Source organism: Saccostrea cucullata, unplaced genomic scaffold (genome assembly GCF_032062105.1).
Source record: "Saccostrea cucullata isolate Sc308-1 unplaced genomic scaffold, CSIRO_AGI_Scuc_v1 ctg9729, whole genome shotgun sequence".
NCBI classification, from domain to species: Eukaryota; Metazoa; Mollusca; class Bivalvia; order Ostreida; family Ostreidae; genus Saccostrea; species Saccostrea cuccullata.
Genome location: NW_026923876.1, coordinates 1 through 13,661, shown reverse-complemented (window position 1 = coordinate 13,661; position 13,661 = coordinate 1). Strand labels below are relative to the sequence as shown.

The 13,661-nt window shown below is 38.5% G+C and overlaps 2 protein-coding genes across 2 annotated transcripts; both read left to right on the top strand.

Annotated features, from left to right (window-relative positions):
• Positions 1–672: 672 nt before the first annotated feature.
• LOC134265168 (uncharacterized) lies at positions 673–3,911 on the top strand. Its single transcript, XM_062747423.1, has 4 exons — positions 673–681; positions 882–1,128; positions 1,347–1,636; positions 3,870–3,911. The coding sequence occupies exons 1-4, from the start codon at positions 673–675 to the stop codon at positions 3,909–3,911; spliced, it is 588 nt and encodes a 195-aa protein (XP_062603407.1).
• On the top strand, positions 3,559–9,930 carry LOC134265169 (uncharacterized). Its single transcript, XM_062747424.1, has 2 exons — positions 3,559–3,625; positions 3,870–9,930. The coding sequence occupies exon 2, from the start codon at positions 3,994–3,996 to the stop codon at positions 9,928–9,930; it is 5,937 nt and encodes a 1,978-aa protein (XP_062603408.1). The 5' UTR covers positions 3,559–3,625; positions 3,870–3,993.
• The last annotated feature ends 3,731 nt before the right edge of the window (positions 9,931–13,661 follow it).

Here is a 13,661-nt window from a genome sequence, read left to right as displayed (position 1 = left end):
CCATAAGGGCCCTTTTCCCATGGGCGCAATCATATACTCTAGCGCAACATCCGGACTAACTCAGCATTCATCTTATCCCTTATGATAAAATCCGTTAATGACTGAATCCCGAGCCCGATCGTCAAGATAATTATATTTTGATAAATGATATAATAAATCTCAAAACAGGGGGCCTTATTCTTGAAAAAAAAACCAGTCCTTTTCATGTACATGTACGTACATGTGTCACGTAATCAAGTCCTAAATTTTAAATATTTACGTCAAAACTATAACATTTACATTACACTTATTTTCTGCATATAACATTATATAAAGTGAACGAATGGTAATCTATAGCATTCAAAACACCATCACACGGACAGGGTGACAAACCGGTTAAAACATGCATTTTAATATGATGTCACAATCAATGAACGCCTATGAAGTGCAAAGTAATTATTTGATTTTAACACTGATTATATTCCTTATTTTAGCATGTCCCGATTGGCCATATTTCCAGAAATCGCCGATATCAATGTTTATTTTCTTGATATTTAAATCAAATTAGAATATATGCTTAAAAATTTATTGAAAGTCCATTCCTATACATAAAAGGAATAAATGACATTAATTAGAAAACAGACATCTTGCTTGGAATAAATGTAAATTGAAAAACTTGTAGTGTTGTGCGTGATGTTTTGGGTAAATAAACATGGCGTTGAAGGAGTTGCCTATCGGGTTAGTATATAGGTTTCTGATATAACCAATGAATGATTATTATTTGAAAAATTTGTCTCATAATATGCGTTGCTCAATTTGTTTGCACACACTGTTGCAGTTATGAGACTACCGGTATATCTTTAAAAAGATATTGATTCATAGTTAACATGTTTAAATTTTAGGTTCAGTTCAGGATGAATTCTGCTTATGAAGTGATGAAGGGAAGGCCATGGAAAGCTGTCAACTTTGATTGGGATTTTTCAGTCAGTGATAAAGGACTCAAGAGAGGAATAGCAATTATACCAGAGAGGAACAGTTTTATTAGAATGTTGGAAGATTTAAAGTTTCAAATTTATCCATTTGACCATGAAGATGTAAAGTTGACAAGAAATTTATCCAAGTCTAAATTTTTGGATGAACTGAGGGAATGTGAGTCAATGTTTCACTGTTTATTTTAATCCACTATACACTGTTTATATCAAACATGAATCCAAACATCAAAGTAGAAACGTTTCAGCTAGATCTAGAGATATATCTAATGCATTAAGGGAAATTTTCGTCCCTCATTTTATTTTTTTTTTTTTTATACTGATCTTAATAATAATGTGATATAAGAAGTTTTTAAGTGTTTTTTGAATATGTTTTAGTTAAGAGACTTTGCTGTGATGGCTCGTGTGGATGCCTTTTGGTGACAGTGTCCTCCCATGGAGTGATTCTACCACAAAATGAACAAAAAGGCAGCCAGACAGACAATGTGGAAACCCAAGACAGACAGACAGACAAGGTGGAAACATACGAGGATTACGTTTTGACACATCCAGAAGACAAAACCGAATTTTCACCAAATTTTAAAGATGAACGTGTCTCAGTGCGGGAAATAGTTGAAATATTCAGAGATCCAGATTTAAAAGGAATACCAAAAATATTCTTTATTCAGGTACAGATGCACTTAAAGATTTTAACTTGTAGGTATAACACCAAATTTCTCATCGTCGCAAACCACGGCCAAAATGTACACAGCTAATTGTGCCACATACATTTCACGTATGTTAAACGTATGAGACACGTACGTGACTTCACATACATTTTCCATGAAAAAAGTACCACGTATGTTATACATACGTTTTCACACGTGTGAATATCATGCGTGTCACGTATGTTAAACGTACGTATTGCCCACCATACGTTACACATATATTGCACACGTACGTTATTCATACGTTTCACGTATGAATAACGTACGTGTGTGTGTAACATATGTTTCTCATAACATGTTTAATGGGTTTATTATTTGCACTGCTCATATAGTAAATGTATGAATACCATACAAAAATGTGTCAAACCATGGTTAAACACGTTTTGAACATTTTTTTCACATATTGTAAACGTTGGTGAAACAAAAATTACGTGAAATTTAAATATTCAATTCATGCATTTGACATAATTTCCCTCAAAGGCATATATTCTTTTCATCTGTTGAATGATCCACTTTCTGGTTATCCTTCACTTTAAATTTCCTGATCCTTAATTGCTCTTGAAGCAATCACAACAAAAGACATATTTAGATTTAAACCAAATTTAATGTAGAGTATGTTAACATCAATTCATTTTTCTCCAGTTCTCTTTTGCCTGTAAAGAAAAAGAAAATATTAGAAGCATGGAATAAGGGAAAAACCCATTTTTTCCCCTGAACATTATTATTATCCCGATATTAATCCTGGTTGATTCTCTGTATAACTTAAATATAAATACTAAATAATTAATTTTTTAGTATTCATAACCATGATCTTTTAAACTATTTTTTTCACTATATCCTCAAATATTTACCTTGTAATTCTCTTATCTAAAATTCATTACATAGCATTGATTTGTGCGTGTACTCGGAAAAAAGATGTGTTTGTATATACTAATACCCCATATGCCAGCTTATGGTTAAAGTTTCCCAAGTGTAAGTCAAACTCCAAAGTCAAGGTCAAAGGTCAAATTGTTGACATCCAAGGAAGGACTTGTCACAAAGAATAAATCTGTGAAATATGAAAGCCCTACTACTACCAGCTCAAAAGTTATGATCAAAGTTAAATTTTTTTAAACAGTGGGTTAAACTAGAAGTTCAAGGTCAAATATTTTAATTTATACCCATTGAAAGGTCTTGTCACAGTAAATATACAAGTGAAGTATGAAAGCCCTTGCACCAACTGTTCAAAAGTTATGGCCAAGATTCAAGTTATGAAACTTTCTTAAAAGTTAGTCACAATCCAAGTTCAATTCTAAAGGTTAATTTGGTGTACCAATACAAAAGTATTGTCACAATGAATACCCAGGTCTGTGAAATATGAAGGCCATACTTTCACCCACTAAAATAATATGGCCAATGTGAAAAGATTTTGCAGACAGACAGACAGGGCAAAAGCTATATAGATGTACCCCAGAATCTTTGATTACAGGGGTATAAAACTTATTCCTCATTGTCATGAACTTAGTCTTTTTGCTTTCAACTTATGAGCATTCTATAGATTTTCAATGAATCAATGCATTTTCAGTTTATGATTAATTAATAAAGCTGTGCCTTTACATCTGATCCACCTACCCTGGGGCTATATGAATTTCATAATTTTAGTAGGACTCAATGCTTATTAAAATCTTGCTAATAGTTTGCTTGATGTCCAATCAAAAAAATACAATTTTGAATAATTTTGATGGGTTCAGGGATTAATCTAGGGCATATTTACTACCGATAATGGGTGTTTTTCCCCTACAGAAAATTTCCCCTGAAGATCTAATTTTTTCCCTTTTGATGAGTAAAGCGCCGGAATTGATTCCGGATTTGGTTCGTATATTACTTTGTTTACTGTTTGTTCCGGCATAGGCCATGCTCGTTTTTTCTACAAAACTTTTATCTATATTTCGGTGTTTGTGCCCCTAAAGAGTAAGTACACTGTCAATATTTGTCATTTGTCATGTAATTGATTATAATACGTAATGCTTCCACACTGTTAGTGATGCACATACCTGTTTTATTGATTTGAAATGTGCGTTTATTTTTGTTCGTGTATGGCGTGCCTTAATTGTCATTATTTGATAATCTGATATTAAGTGATAGTATGAATATCTTATGTTGTCTTGTGGTATTATATTATGTAATTCATGTTGTCTTCACATGTATTTTTCAGTTTCCACCCTCGGTGAGAGAGGTTTGTGGGTTAGAGCAATAAACAATTTTCCGTAAATTTTTGTTGGCTCGTGAACACTTACAGTGGAAATCTTAGGCACAGCTTTCTTCACTCTCTCTTCAATATGGCTCACGGATTTACTACAGAAACAAATCCTGAGATGTCCCACGACTTGCGGAAAGACAGAGGGCTATCTGAACTTGGATCGGAACAATATACTCAGACCGTTACATCATATTCAAAGAGGCTATTACAGTGCCAAAGCGATATTGACAACATTTGTGATTTCGTCGCAAAAAATCCAGTGCATCTTAGAGATGTGAACAGCATCATAAACAAACTGGACAAAAACATTAGTGAGTTTGATAAGCTATATACTAAATACTCAACTTACCTGAGTACTCTGAGAACATCAGACAGTATACAAGAGAATTCTAAGTGGAAAGCAGTTCTGGACTCTACTAAGACCAAAGTGTGTGATGTTATTAAGCGTCTTAAGGTTCCGAACAAGCCTTCATCTATGACGGTGTCCGGGCGAGTCAGTCAGCGTTCCAAGTTATCGTCCTTTCTCTCTCAGGGAGGCACAAAACAGCTAGGGGAAGCCGTACTGAAACACTCCGAACGCCTCTCTTCAGCCAAGGCTCGACTCAAGTTTGCAGCAGAAGAAGCTGCTCTCCTCAAACAGGAAGCAGAACTTAATGCTAACAAGATCATTCTAAGTACGAAACGTGAAGTTGAAGAAGCGAAATGCAACCTCGAGGCATTGTATGACATGTCGGATCTGGGAGAGAGCTATGCTCCACCATCCAGTGTTGAAGACAACCAACTCGAAGCAGAATCAGTACTTCAACGAACAAAATCTTATGTTGACTCTCAAGAAGATACAAGATCCCAAAGCCAAGACCGTGCTCCTACGGAGGATGAAAGTGAGTCTAATTTACCCCAGAGACAGTTGGATAACACAGTAGAACCAACATCTTATTTTGTTCCCTCCGCGAATGGTGTCCAAATAAATAACATGAACAGTACAGGGTTCAATCCGCAAACACCGCATACTGGACTTACTGACATGAACACATGCTCGGAGTTTGCTAAAGTCTTCGCCAAGAAGGACTTAGTTTCAAAGATACACATCTTTGACGACAATCCAGAGAACTTTTCCTCATGGAAAGCCTCATTCAAAAATGCAGTGAAAGAACTTAGTCTCACACCCATGGAGGAGATGGGCCTGTTGATTCAGTGGCTGGGGAACACCTCATCAGCAACTCAGGCAAAGAGTATCAGAAACGCTAACGCCTCGAATCCAGGTCGCGGGTTACAACGTATATGGGATCGCCTTCAGGATCGCTTCGCTAATCCGGAAGTTGTCGAGTCTGCCATCAAGAGGAAACTTGCTAAGTTCCCTAAGCTAGGAAACAAAGACAATACAAAGCTATATGAACTCTTTGATATTGTGTCAGAAATCGAATCCTTGAAGGAAAACCCTGTCTACTCAACATTGCTCGCTTACTTCGATTCATCGTCAGGTGTGAACCAAATTGTGGCCAAGTTACCTCACTACATCCAAGAAAAATGGGTGACAGAAGCAACAAACTACAAGCAGAGGACTGGACATCCATATCCTACATTTCCTGTGTTTGTGGCATTCTTGGAGAAGATCACAAAGATGAAGAATGACCCTAGTCTACAGTTTGACACCTTACCTGACGCTAACAGAAGTGAACAGCAGAAGGTACACCCAGTAAAGCTGCAAGGTCGTAAGAGTAACACTACTGTGACTGCATTTAAAACACAACTACAAAGCTCTGGAACCCTACTTAAAGACAGTGGTTCTTCTTTGGACAAGTGCCCTATTCATGAAAACTCTAAACACACATTAAATGAGTGTCGTTCATTTCGTGCTCGACCATTAGATGAGCGGAGAACATTCATAAAGGAAAAGGGCTACTGCTTTCGTTGCTGTGGTCCAAAGAAGCACATGAGGTCAAAATGTAATGAGACTGTCCTATGTTCTGTTTGTAAAGGCTCTGATCATCCATCAGCCTTACACAAAGATCCTGATACCACCTCACTGGCCGTAGAATCCCATGAGGGGGAGAGGCTCCCAGTTGTTAGTTCCAGCTGCACTCAGATATGTGGGAAGCCATTCAACACCAGCAAGTCATGTGCAAAGATCGTGAAAGCCCTTGTATATCCAAAACAGAAACGTGACCTTGCTAGATATATCTACTGCATCATTGATGATCAAAGCAGCAACACTCTCGCCACTTCTAGATTCTTTGATTGTTTCCATGAATACGGTCCAGACCATCTGTACACGTTGAAATCATGTTCCGGTGAATCTGTAAACAGTGGACGTAAAGCATGCGGATATGTGATAGAGTCCTGTGATCAATCACAAGTGTTCAGATTACCAGATATCATAGAGTGCAACGAGATACCACAAAATCGCAGTGAGATACCATCTCCTGAAGTTGCGGCTATTTACCCACACCTTAGTGACATTACTCACTATATACCTACCATTGACAATCACATTTCGATTGAACTACTTATTGGTCGTGACCTTATTGACACTCATATAGTGCTTGACCAACGTGTTGGTGTTCCTTTAGGACAGATATTACCCCTTGGATGGGTCCTCATTGGAAACTCCTGTCTAGGAACAGTTCATGAACAGACAGTTGTCACTGTCAACAAGACCGCCATACTAGCCAATGGTAGACCAACCTACCTGGAGCCCTGTGAAAGTTCCTTTTGTGTGAAAGACGACACAGTATTTAAGCAAACAGCATATGATGAATGTGAAGGGCTGTCGTTAGAAGACCAGGCCTTCCTGGATATCATGGACTTAGGATTCCAAATGTCCGAGTGTGGTAAATGGACAGCACCTCTACCATTTCGGACGTGTAGACCCATTCTACACAACAATCGAGAAGCCGCAATGAAACGAGCTATTTCGTTCAAGAACAGTCTTATACACAACCCAACCAAAGCAGCGCATGTCCGAGAGTTTATGCAGAAGATACTGGATAGACAGCATGCTGAACCCGTTCCTGTAACAACCAGTAATGCAGAAAAATGGTACTTACCACTATTCAGTGTCTATCATCCCAAGAAGCCCAACAGCGTCAGGGAGTTCTTCGATTCTTCTGCGAAGTATTATGGGTATTCCCTCAACGATGTTCTTTTGAAAGGACCTCCTCTCTACAACAGTCTTCTCGGGATCCTGCTCCGATTTCGAAAGGAAGCAGTTGCTGTTACCGCGGACGTTGAACAAATGTTCCATAACTTTCTCGTTACTCCAGGACATAGAGACTATCTTAGATTCCTCTGGCATGAGGACAACGACATCTCTAAACCACTAGTAGACTATCATATGAATGTTCACGTTTTCGGGAACAGCCCGTCACCAGCTGTAGCCACTTACGGGCTACGCAAGGCAGTCGAGAATGCAGAGACAGATGTTCAGGACTTCATTTACAAGAACTTCTATGTCGACGACGGCTTGGTTTCCTGTCGTACATCTGAAGAAGCCATCAATCTGCTTACTCGTACACAACGTGTTCTGCATGACAATGGGAAACTTAGGTTACACAAGTTCGCTTCCAATAACAGGGAGGTGTTGGACTCATTTCCACAGAGTGAGCTGGCTAAGGATCTCTGTAACCTTGACCTTTGTAATGATGCACTACCATTGCAGAGAAGTTTAGGACTCTCTTGGGACATTGAAACTGATCAGTTCACATTTCGCACGTGTAAAGACAAGAAACCATTCACCAGACGCGGAATATTGTCTGTGATTAATGGACTTTATGATCCCATAGGCTTTGCTGTCCCTGTCATTTTGAAAGGCAAGCTTTTGATGAAAGAAATTCTGTCTAGTACAATCACCTTAGATTGGGATGACCCAATTCCTGAGATGTTTAAAAGCCCATGGGACGACTGGGTACAATCCTTAATTGAACTAGAACAAGTGTGTGTTCGTAGGCAATACTCGGATCACTCATATACAGATTCCAGTGTTCATCTTGTACATGTATTCTGCGATGCATCGAAAGATGCAATTGGTGCTGTTGCATATCTACAGCTCTTTGGACCTGTCAGTTCAGAGCCCACACTCAGTTTTCTACTTGGAAAGGGAAAGCTTGCACCTAATGGCGGCAACACCATTCCTCGGATGGAACTGTGCGCCGCAGTTCTTGGCGTCGAAGTTGCAGACATAATCAAGGAACAACTTGGTATTCCATCAGAGTGCTTTCGATACTACACAGACAGCCAGATTGTCTTGGGTTATCTGACAAACACTACTCGCAGATTCTACGTTTATGTGTCAAACAGAGTGAAGCGTGTTCATTCGTCCTCATCTCCGACACGATGGACACATGTTCCCACTGAGCAGAATCCGGCTGATCTGACTACGAGATCAGTATGTGCTACTCAACTTTCGAGCAGCATGTGGTTGACCGGACCCCCATTTAGGACACTGACGAAAACATTTGCAGAACCACCCTCATGTTTTCCATTAGTGGAACCAAACAATGACTGTGAGATTAGACCGGAAGTTACGTGCAGCAAAGTTCAGGTGGATGATGTGAAACTCGTTAACCCCAAGATTGGATCAGAGAGATTCTTAAGATTCTCAACATGGGAATCTCTTGTTCAAGGAGTCAAGATATTGAAGCAATTCATATATAAATCAGTGAAACACAGTGACATTGACTCAAGTAATGCTTATGAACGCGCAGAACTTTTTGTGATACAGACAACTCAGGGAGAAGCGTATGGCGACGCAATAAGATGCATCAAAGATGGATGTCCCTTGCCAAAAGGACACTCACTTATGCCATTGTCGCCATTTATTGACCAACATGGTATACTCCGCGTTGGAGGTAGACTTGACAAAAATGGACAAGGAGATGGCCACCTTCACCCTGTGATCATGCCAAAGAACCATTATGTCACCAGGCTGCTTGTTCGCAAATTCCACCACCAAGTGCTACATCAGGGACGACTGTTGACGGAAGGTGCTCTTCGATCAGGTGGATTCTGGGTAGTCGGTGCCAAAAATCTCATAAGATCAGAGATCAAATCATGCGTCACATGTCGCAAGTTGAGAGGAAGTTTCGGTTGGCAGAAGATGGCAGATCTACCTGAGGATAGGATACAGCCTGCTCCACCCTTTTCTTATGTAGGTGTGGATACCTTTGGACCCTGGACAACCACGCAACGACGGACCAGAGGGGGAACGGTGAATCAGAAGAGATGGGCCTTGATGTTTACATGCCTTGTTTCACGAGCAGTTCATTTGGAAGCCATTGAAGAGTTGTCCACAGCTTCATTTATCAACGCATTACGCAGGTTCATAGCCATAAGAGGCCCTGTTATACAGTTTCGATCTGATCGCGGGACAAACTTCATTGGGGCAGTGCATGAACTAAACATTCCTTCGGAACTGGTGGAAAACCCAGCATCAAAAAGGTATCTTGAGGAGAACAAGATCAAGTGGGTGATCAATCCTCCCCATGCCTCCCACTTTGGTGGGGTATGGGAAAGAATGATAGGTGCTTCAAGGAAGATACTGGACAGCTTACTCTTGAACCGTAAGGGACCTTTGACACATGAAATTTTGACTACATTCTTGATGGAAGTTAGTGCTATCCTGAATGCTAGACCACTCGTCGCAGTATCAACTGACCCAGATACACCACAGGTACTTTTACCAGATATGTTGATTCATCAGAAAACTGTACATACCTCACAAGTGGACATTCCAGTGTTTGGGACCAAGGATGCCCTCAAGAGTTCCTGGAAGCAGGTGCAGTACTTGGCAGATCAGTTCTGGCAGAGATGGTACACAGAATATATGCAGAGCTTACAGATTTGTCAGAAATGGTCGACAGAAGGTAGACAGTTTCAGAAAGGAGATGTGGTTCTGATGCGTGACGATTCGTTAGCTAGAAACCAGTGGCCCCTTGCTATAGTAACAGAGACCTTTGAGAGTGATAATGGACGCGTACGCAAGGTCAAGATATTTTGTGGCCGTAACAAAACATTTTAAGTGAGACCTATTACTCAGCTGTGTTGTCTCGTTGAAGTGGCTAAGTAGTTAAGACCATTCCTAACTTTGGTTTAGTCATTGTGCATGTATACGGTACTTGATATGTAATGTTATGATTTCAACAAGTTGTATTGATATATCAACTTTATTACATCATTTGTACATACCGGTGTTTAGTATTGTGAGGGTAGGAATCATTATAATTGTAGCATCTTTTCTAATTCTAAACTTGATTGGCTTCTTCGAAGCCAGAGGGGGAGTGTAGTGGCGCCGGAATTGATTCCGGATTTGGTTTGAATATTACTTTGTTTACTGTTTGTTCCGGCATAGGCCATGCTCGTTTTTTCTACAAAACTTTGATCTATATTTCGGTGTTTGTGCCCCTAAAGAGTAAGTACACTGTGTATATTTGTCATTTGTCATGTAATTGATTATAATACATAATGCTTTCACACTATTAGCGATGCTCATGACTGTTTTTATGATTTGAAATGTGCGCTTGTTATTTTTGTTCGTGTATGGCGTGCCTTAATTGTCATTATTTGATAATCTGATATTAAGCGATAGTATGAATATCTTGTATTGTTTTGTGAGATTATATTATATAATTAATGTTGTCCTCACATGTATTTTTCAGTTTCCACCCTCGGTGAGAGAGGTTTGTGGGTTAGAGCAATAAACAATTTTCCGTAAATTTTTGTTGGCTCGTGAACACTTACAGAATTTCTTTCTTTTTTTTAAAATATATTTTTGCTCTTGAATTCGGATTGATTATATCTACCGATGACCGAGTTCAATTTTATGTGCCTCTACCGATATCCGATACACATGACGAGATTGGAGAAAACTTTGTTTATTGTTTTTAGAGTAAATTTTAAACCAATGCGAACTCATAACATCATGCCAGACATGAAAATGGACGTAAGGTAAACAATGTGAAATAAATTGAAACAATAGATACGCACACGACAAGTCAACAATGCACACACATGTATGCTTCAGTTGTGATCTGGTCATTGGGTTTAACCAAACATCAATGTTTATGTCAAAAAAAGATATTTTAGATTTTAAAAATATAATTATTAATTTAATAAAATACATGCAACTTCTGATCTAAGGACACATTATACATAGTATAAGAAGGATTTTATAGATGGTCATATCACTATGATTGCTCTTCTTCCTGAATAACAGGTTAAGCCCTAAGTGCCTATTGATTGTTATGTTAAATAATATCTTGATTAGTTCTCCAAAATCACTTAAACTATTAAGGTAAAATAGTTAGTTGTGGAAGTCAGCCATACTTTTATACAAAAAGTTCCTGTATTTTAAGCGAAATTATGTAGTCCCTAGCAACAATAAATATTTAACGCATTGTTTTTTTTTCTCTTTATAGCAAAAACTAAATGATAATTTGATTAATAAATTAAATTTGAAATAAAATAAAAAGGATTAGATTTATAGTCAACCGACATTTATCATACATGTATGTAATAGTATGAATTTACAAAATATACAGCCTTCTCATTCTCAAACATAGGTTTTCACACACATGTAAAACACCTTTTTAAATGCATATGTAACATGTGCCTGATAATACACATACTATATTCATCAACATATATATAATGAGAGCTTTAGAAAACAAGTTAACCATAATTTATTTATGTACATTAGTATATTTAATGTGTGGTTTATAATGCACATAAACTATATATATACATGACATTTGTGCTTTATAAAACACATGTAAACCATGAGTTCATTAACGTACGTGTAACATGTGGTTGACTATACACATGTAAACCATATGTTAATTAACGTACGTGTAACATGTGGTTGACAATACACATGTAAACCGTACGTTTATCAATGACGTGTAACATATGGTTGCACATAACATATGTTACATGTACGTTTCACGTACGTAACACATACGTGTATTCCAAACATACGTTTAACGTACGTTATGTGAAACATATGTAGTCACACATATGTTATACGTACGTTGTACCACATATGTGAAACGTATCTTTGTTATACACGTATGTGATACATACATTTCACATACGTGATACATGTGTTATGTGCAACCATATGTAACACGTACGTGGCACAATTAGCTGTGTACGATCCTCTCCCATTCTGGCCGTGGTTGAACGAGGAGAGAAATCTTCGTAGTTCATTAAAATATTGACCAATGCGAGTAAAGCATAGTCGGAAAATGAACTTTATCACGACCTTTCAATATCCAATCGCAGTAAAGAAAATATTACTTGTATACTGTTGACGTCAGTTGTTGATTTCAATTGCGATAGAAACAAAGCTTGTCACTGAATATTAAATATGACGTCACAATAGAGAGGCGTAAATATTCAAGATTACGACACTTTTTGTGATCAAGCAGCTATGGGTAGGAGAGAGCTGTATGCTGACTCCGGGCCGTGGCTTGAGACGATGCAAATTTCTGTGACAACATAATTTTGGGGGAATGTTAAATTGCTATAAGCAAGGCTAAATTTCCTCCAATTAAAGTTATAATTGTCTGATTTCTATATGATTTCTTGTTAGCTCTACTAGTCAGAGACCAGAAGAGCTTATGCGATAGTAATGCGTCCGGCGTCTGTCCATCTGTCTGTCCATACAGTACAGGCCACGAGTTTTCCGCATCGCTCGGTGGAAAAAACACCGTGTGAAACGCTCTGTGTTACACCGTGTACACGGTGTAGCACGGTGTATGTGGATTTGAAATATACAGGTAGGCACACCGTGCCGCACCGTGCCGCACCGTGTCCAGAAAAATCTCAGCTAAAGTCCTCCGTGTCGCACCGTGTCCAGTAAATTTTGCTCCGTGTCGCACTGCGTGTCCAGAAAATTCTCCTCCAAGCTGCACCGTGTAAATAGTATAACAGACAAAATTGTTTGTTTCTGATAAAAATTTAATAAATTTTGATGACAATTTATAACTTTGGGTTATGAATATATAATAATCGTTTTTATTCAACCAGATATTGGACTCTGAATGAATGGCACGCGTGATATTGAGATTAGATATCGGTAAATAAAAAATGAATGATTTTCATTTGAATTAACTGTGTGCCTAGAAATTTTTATTAGGTCACCTGAGTAAACTCAGGTGACCTATTGCTATCCGTTTCGTCCGTCGTCGTCCGTCGTTCGTCGTGTGTTAACATTTGAACATTTTCAGCTTCTTCTCTGCAACCACTGAACCAATTTCAACCAAATTTGGTACAAAGCATCTATGGGTGAAGGGGAACAAAAATTGTGAATTTCATGATCCCTGCCCCCCTGGGGCCTGAGGGGTGGGGCCAAAACCACTAAAATTAATGCAATCTTTAAAAATCTTCTTCTTTACTCATGGACATCAAGCAGTCAAACTGTTTGCATGTGATTGTAATCAGCATTGAGTCCTCTACCAAAATTGTGAAATTCATGGCCCTGGGGTCAGGGGTTCTAGTGCTAGGGCGGGGCTAAATAAGTATATAGTGAAAATGCATTATTTCTTTGAAAATCTTCTTCTCTGCTCCTGGGTATTAAATAAATGAACTAAGTACATAGTTATGATGAGCAAGAGTGCCTCTACCAAAATTGTGAATTTTATGGTCCCAGGGTCAGGGGTTCTAGTGTTAGGGCGGGGCTCTATTGATTATATATAGTGAAAATAAATGAATTCTTTGAAAATCTTCTACTCTGTCCTAGGTATTGAATAA

Excerpts from the sequence above, each read along its gene's own strand:
- LOC134265168 (XM_062747423.1), top strand. Across the intron at positions 1,129-1,346 it reads TTTGGATGAACTGAGGGAAT|TTAAGAGACTTTGCTGTGAT; the intron begins GTGAGTCAATGT and ends AATATGTTTTAG. Across the intron at positions 1,637-3,869 it reads CAAAAATATTCTTTATTCAG|TTTCCACCCTCGGTGAGAGA; the intron begins GTACAGATGCAC and ends TGTATTTTTCAG.
- LOC134265169 (XM_062747424.1), top strand. The coding sequence starts at position 3,994 with ATGGCTCACGGATTTACTACAGAAACAAATCCTGAGATGTCCCACGAC.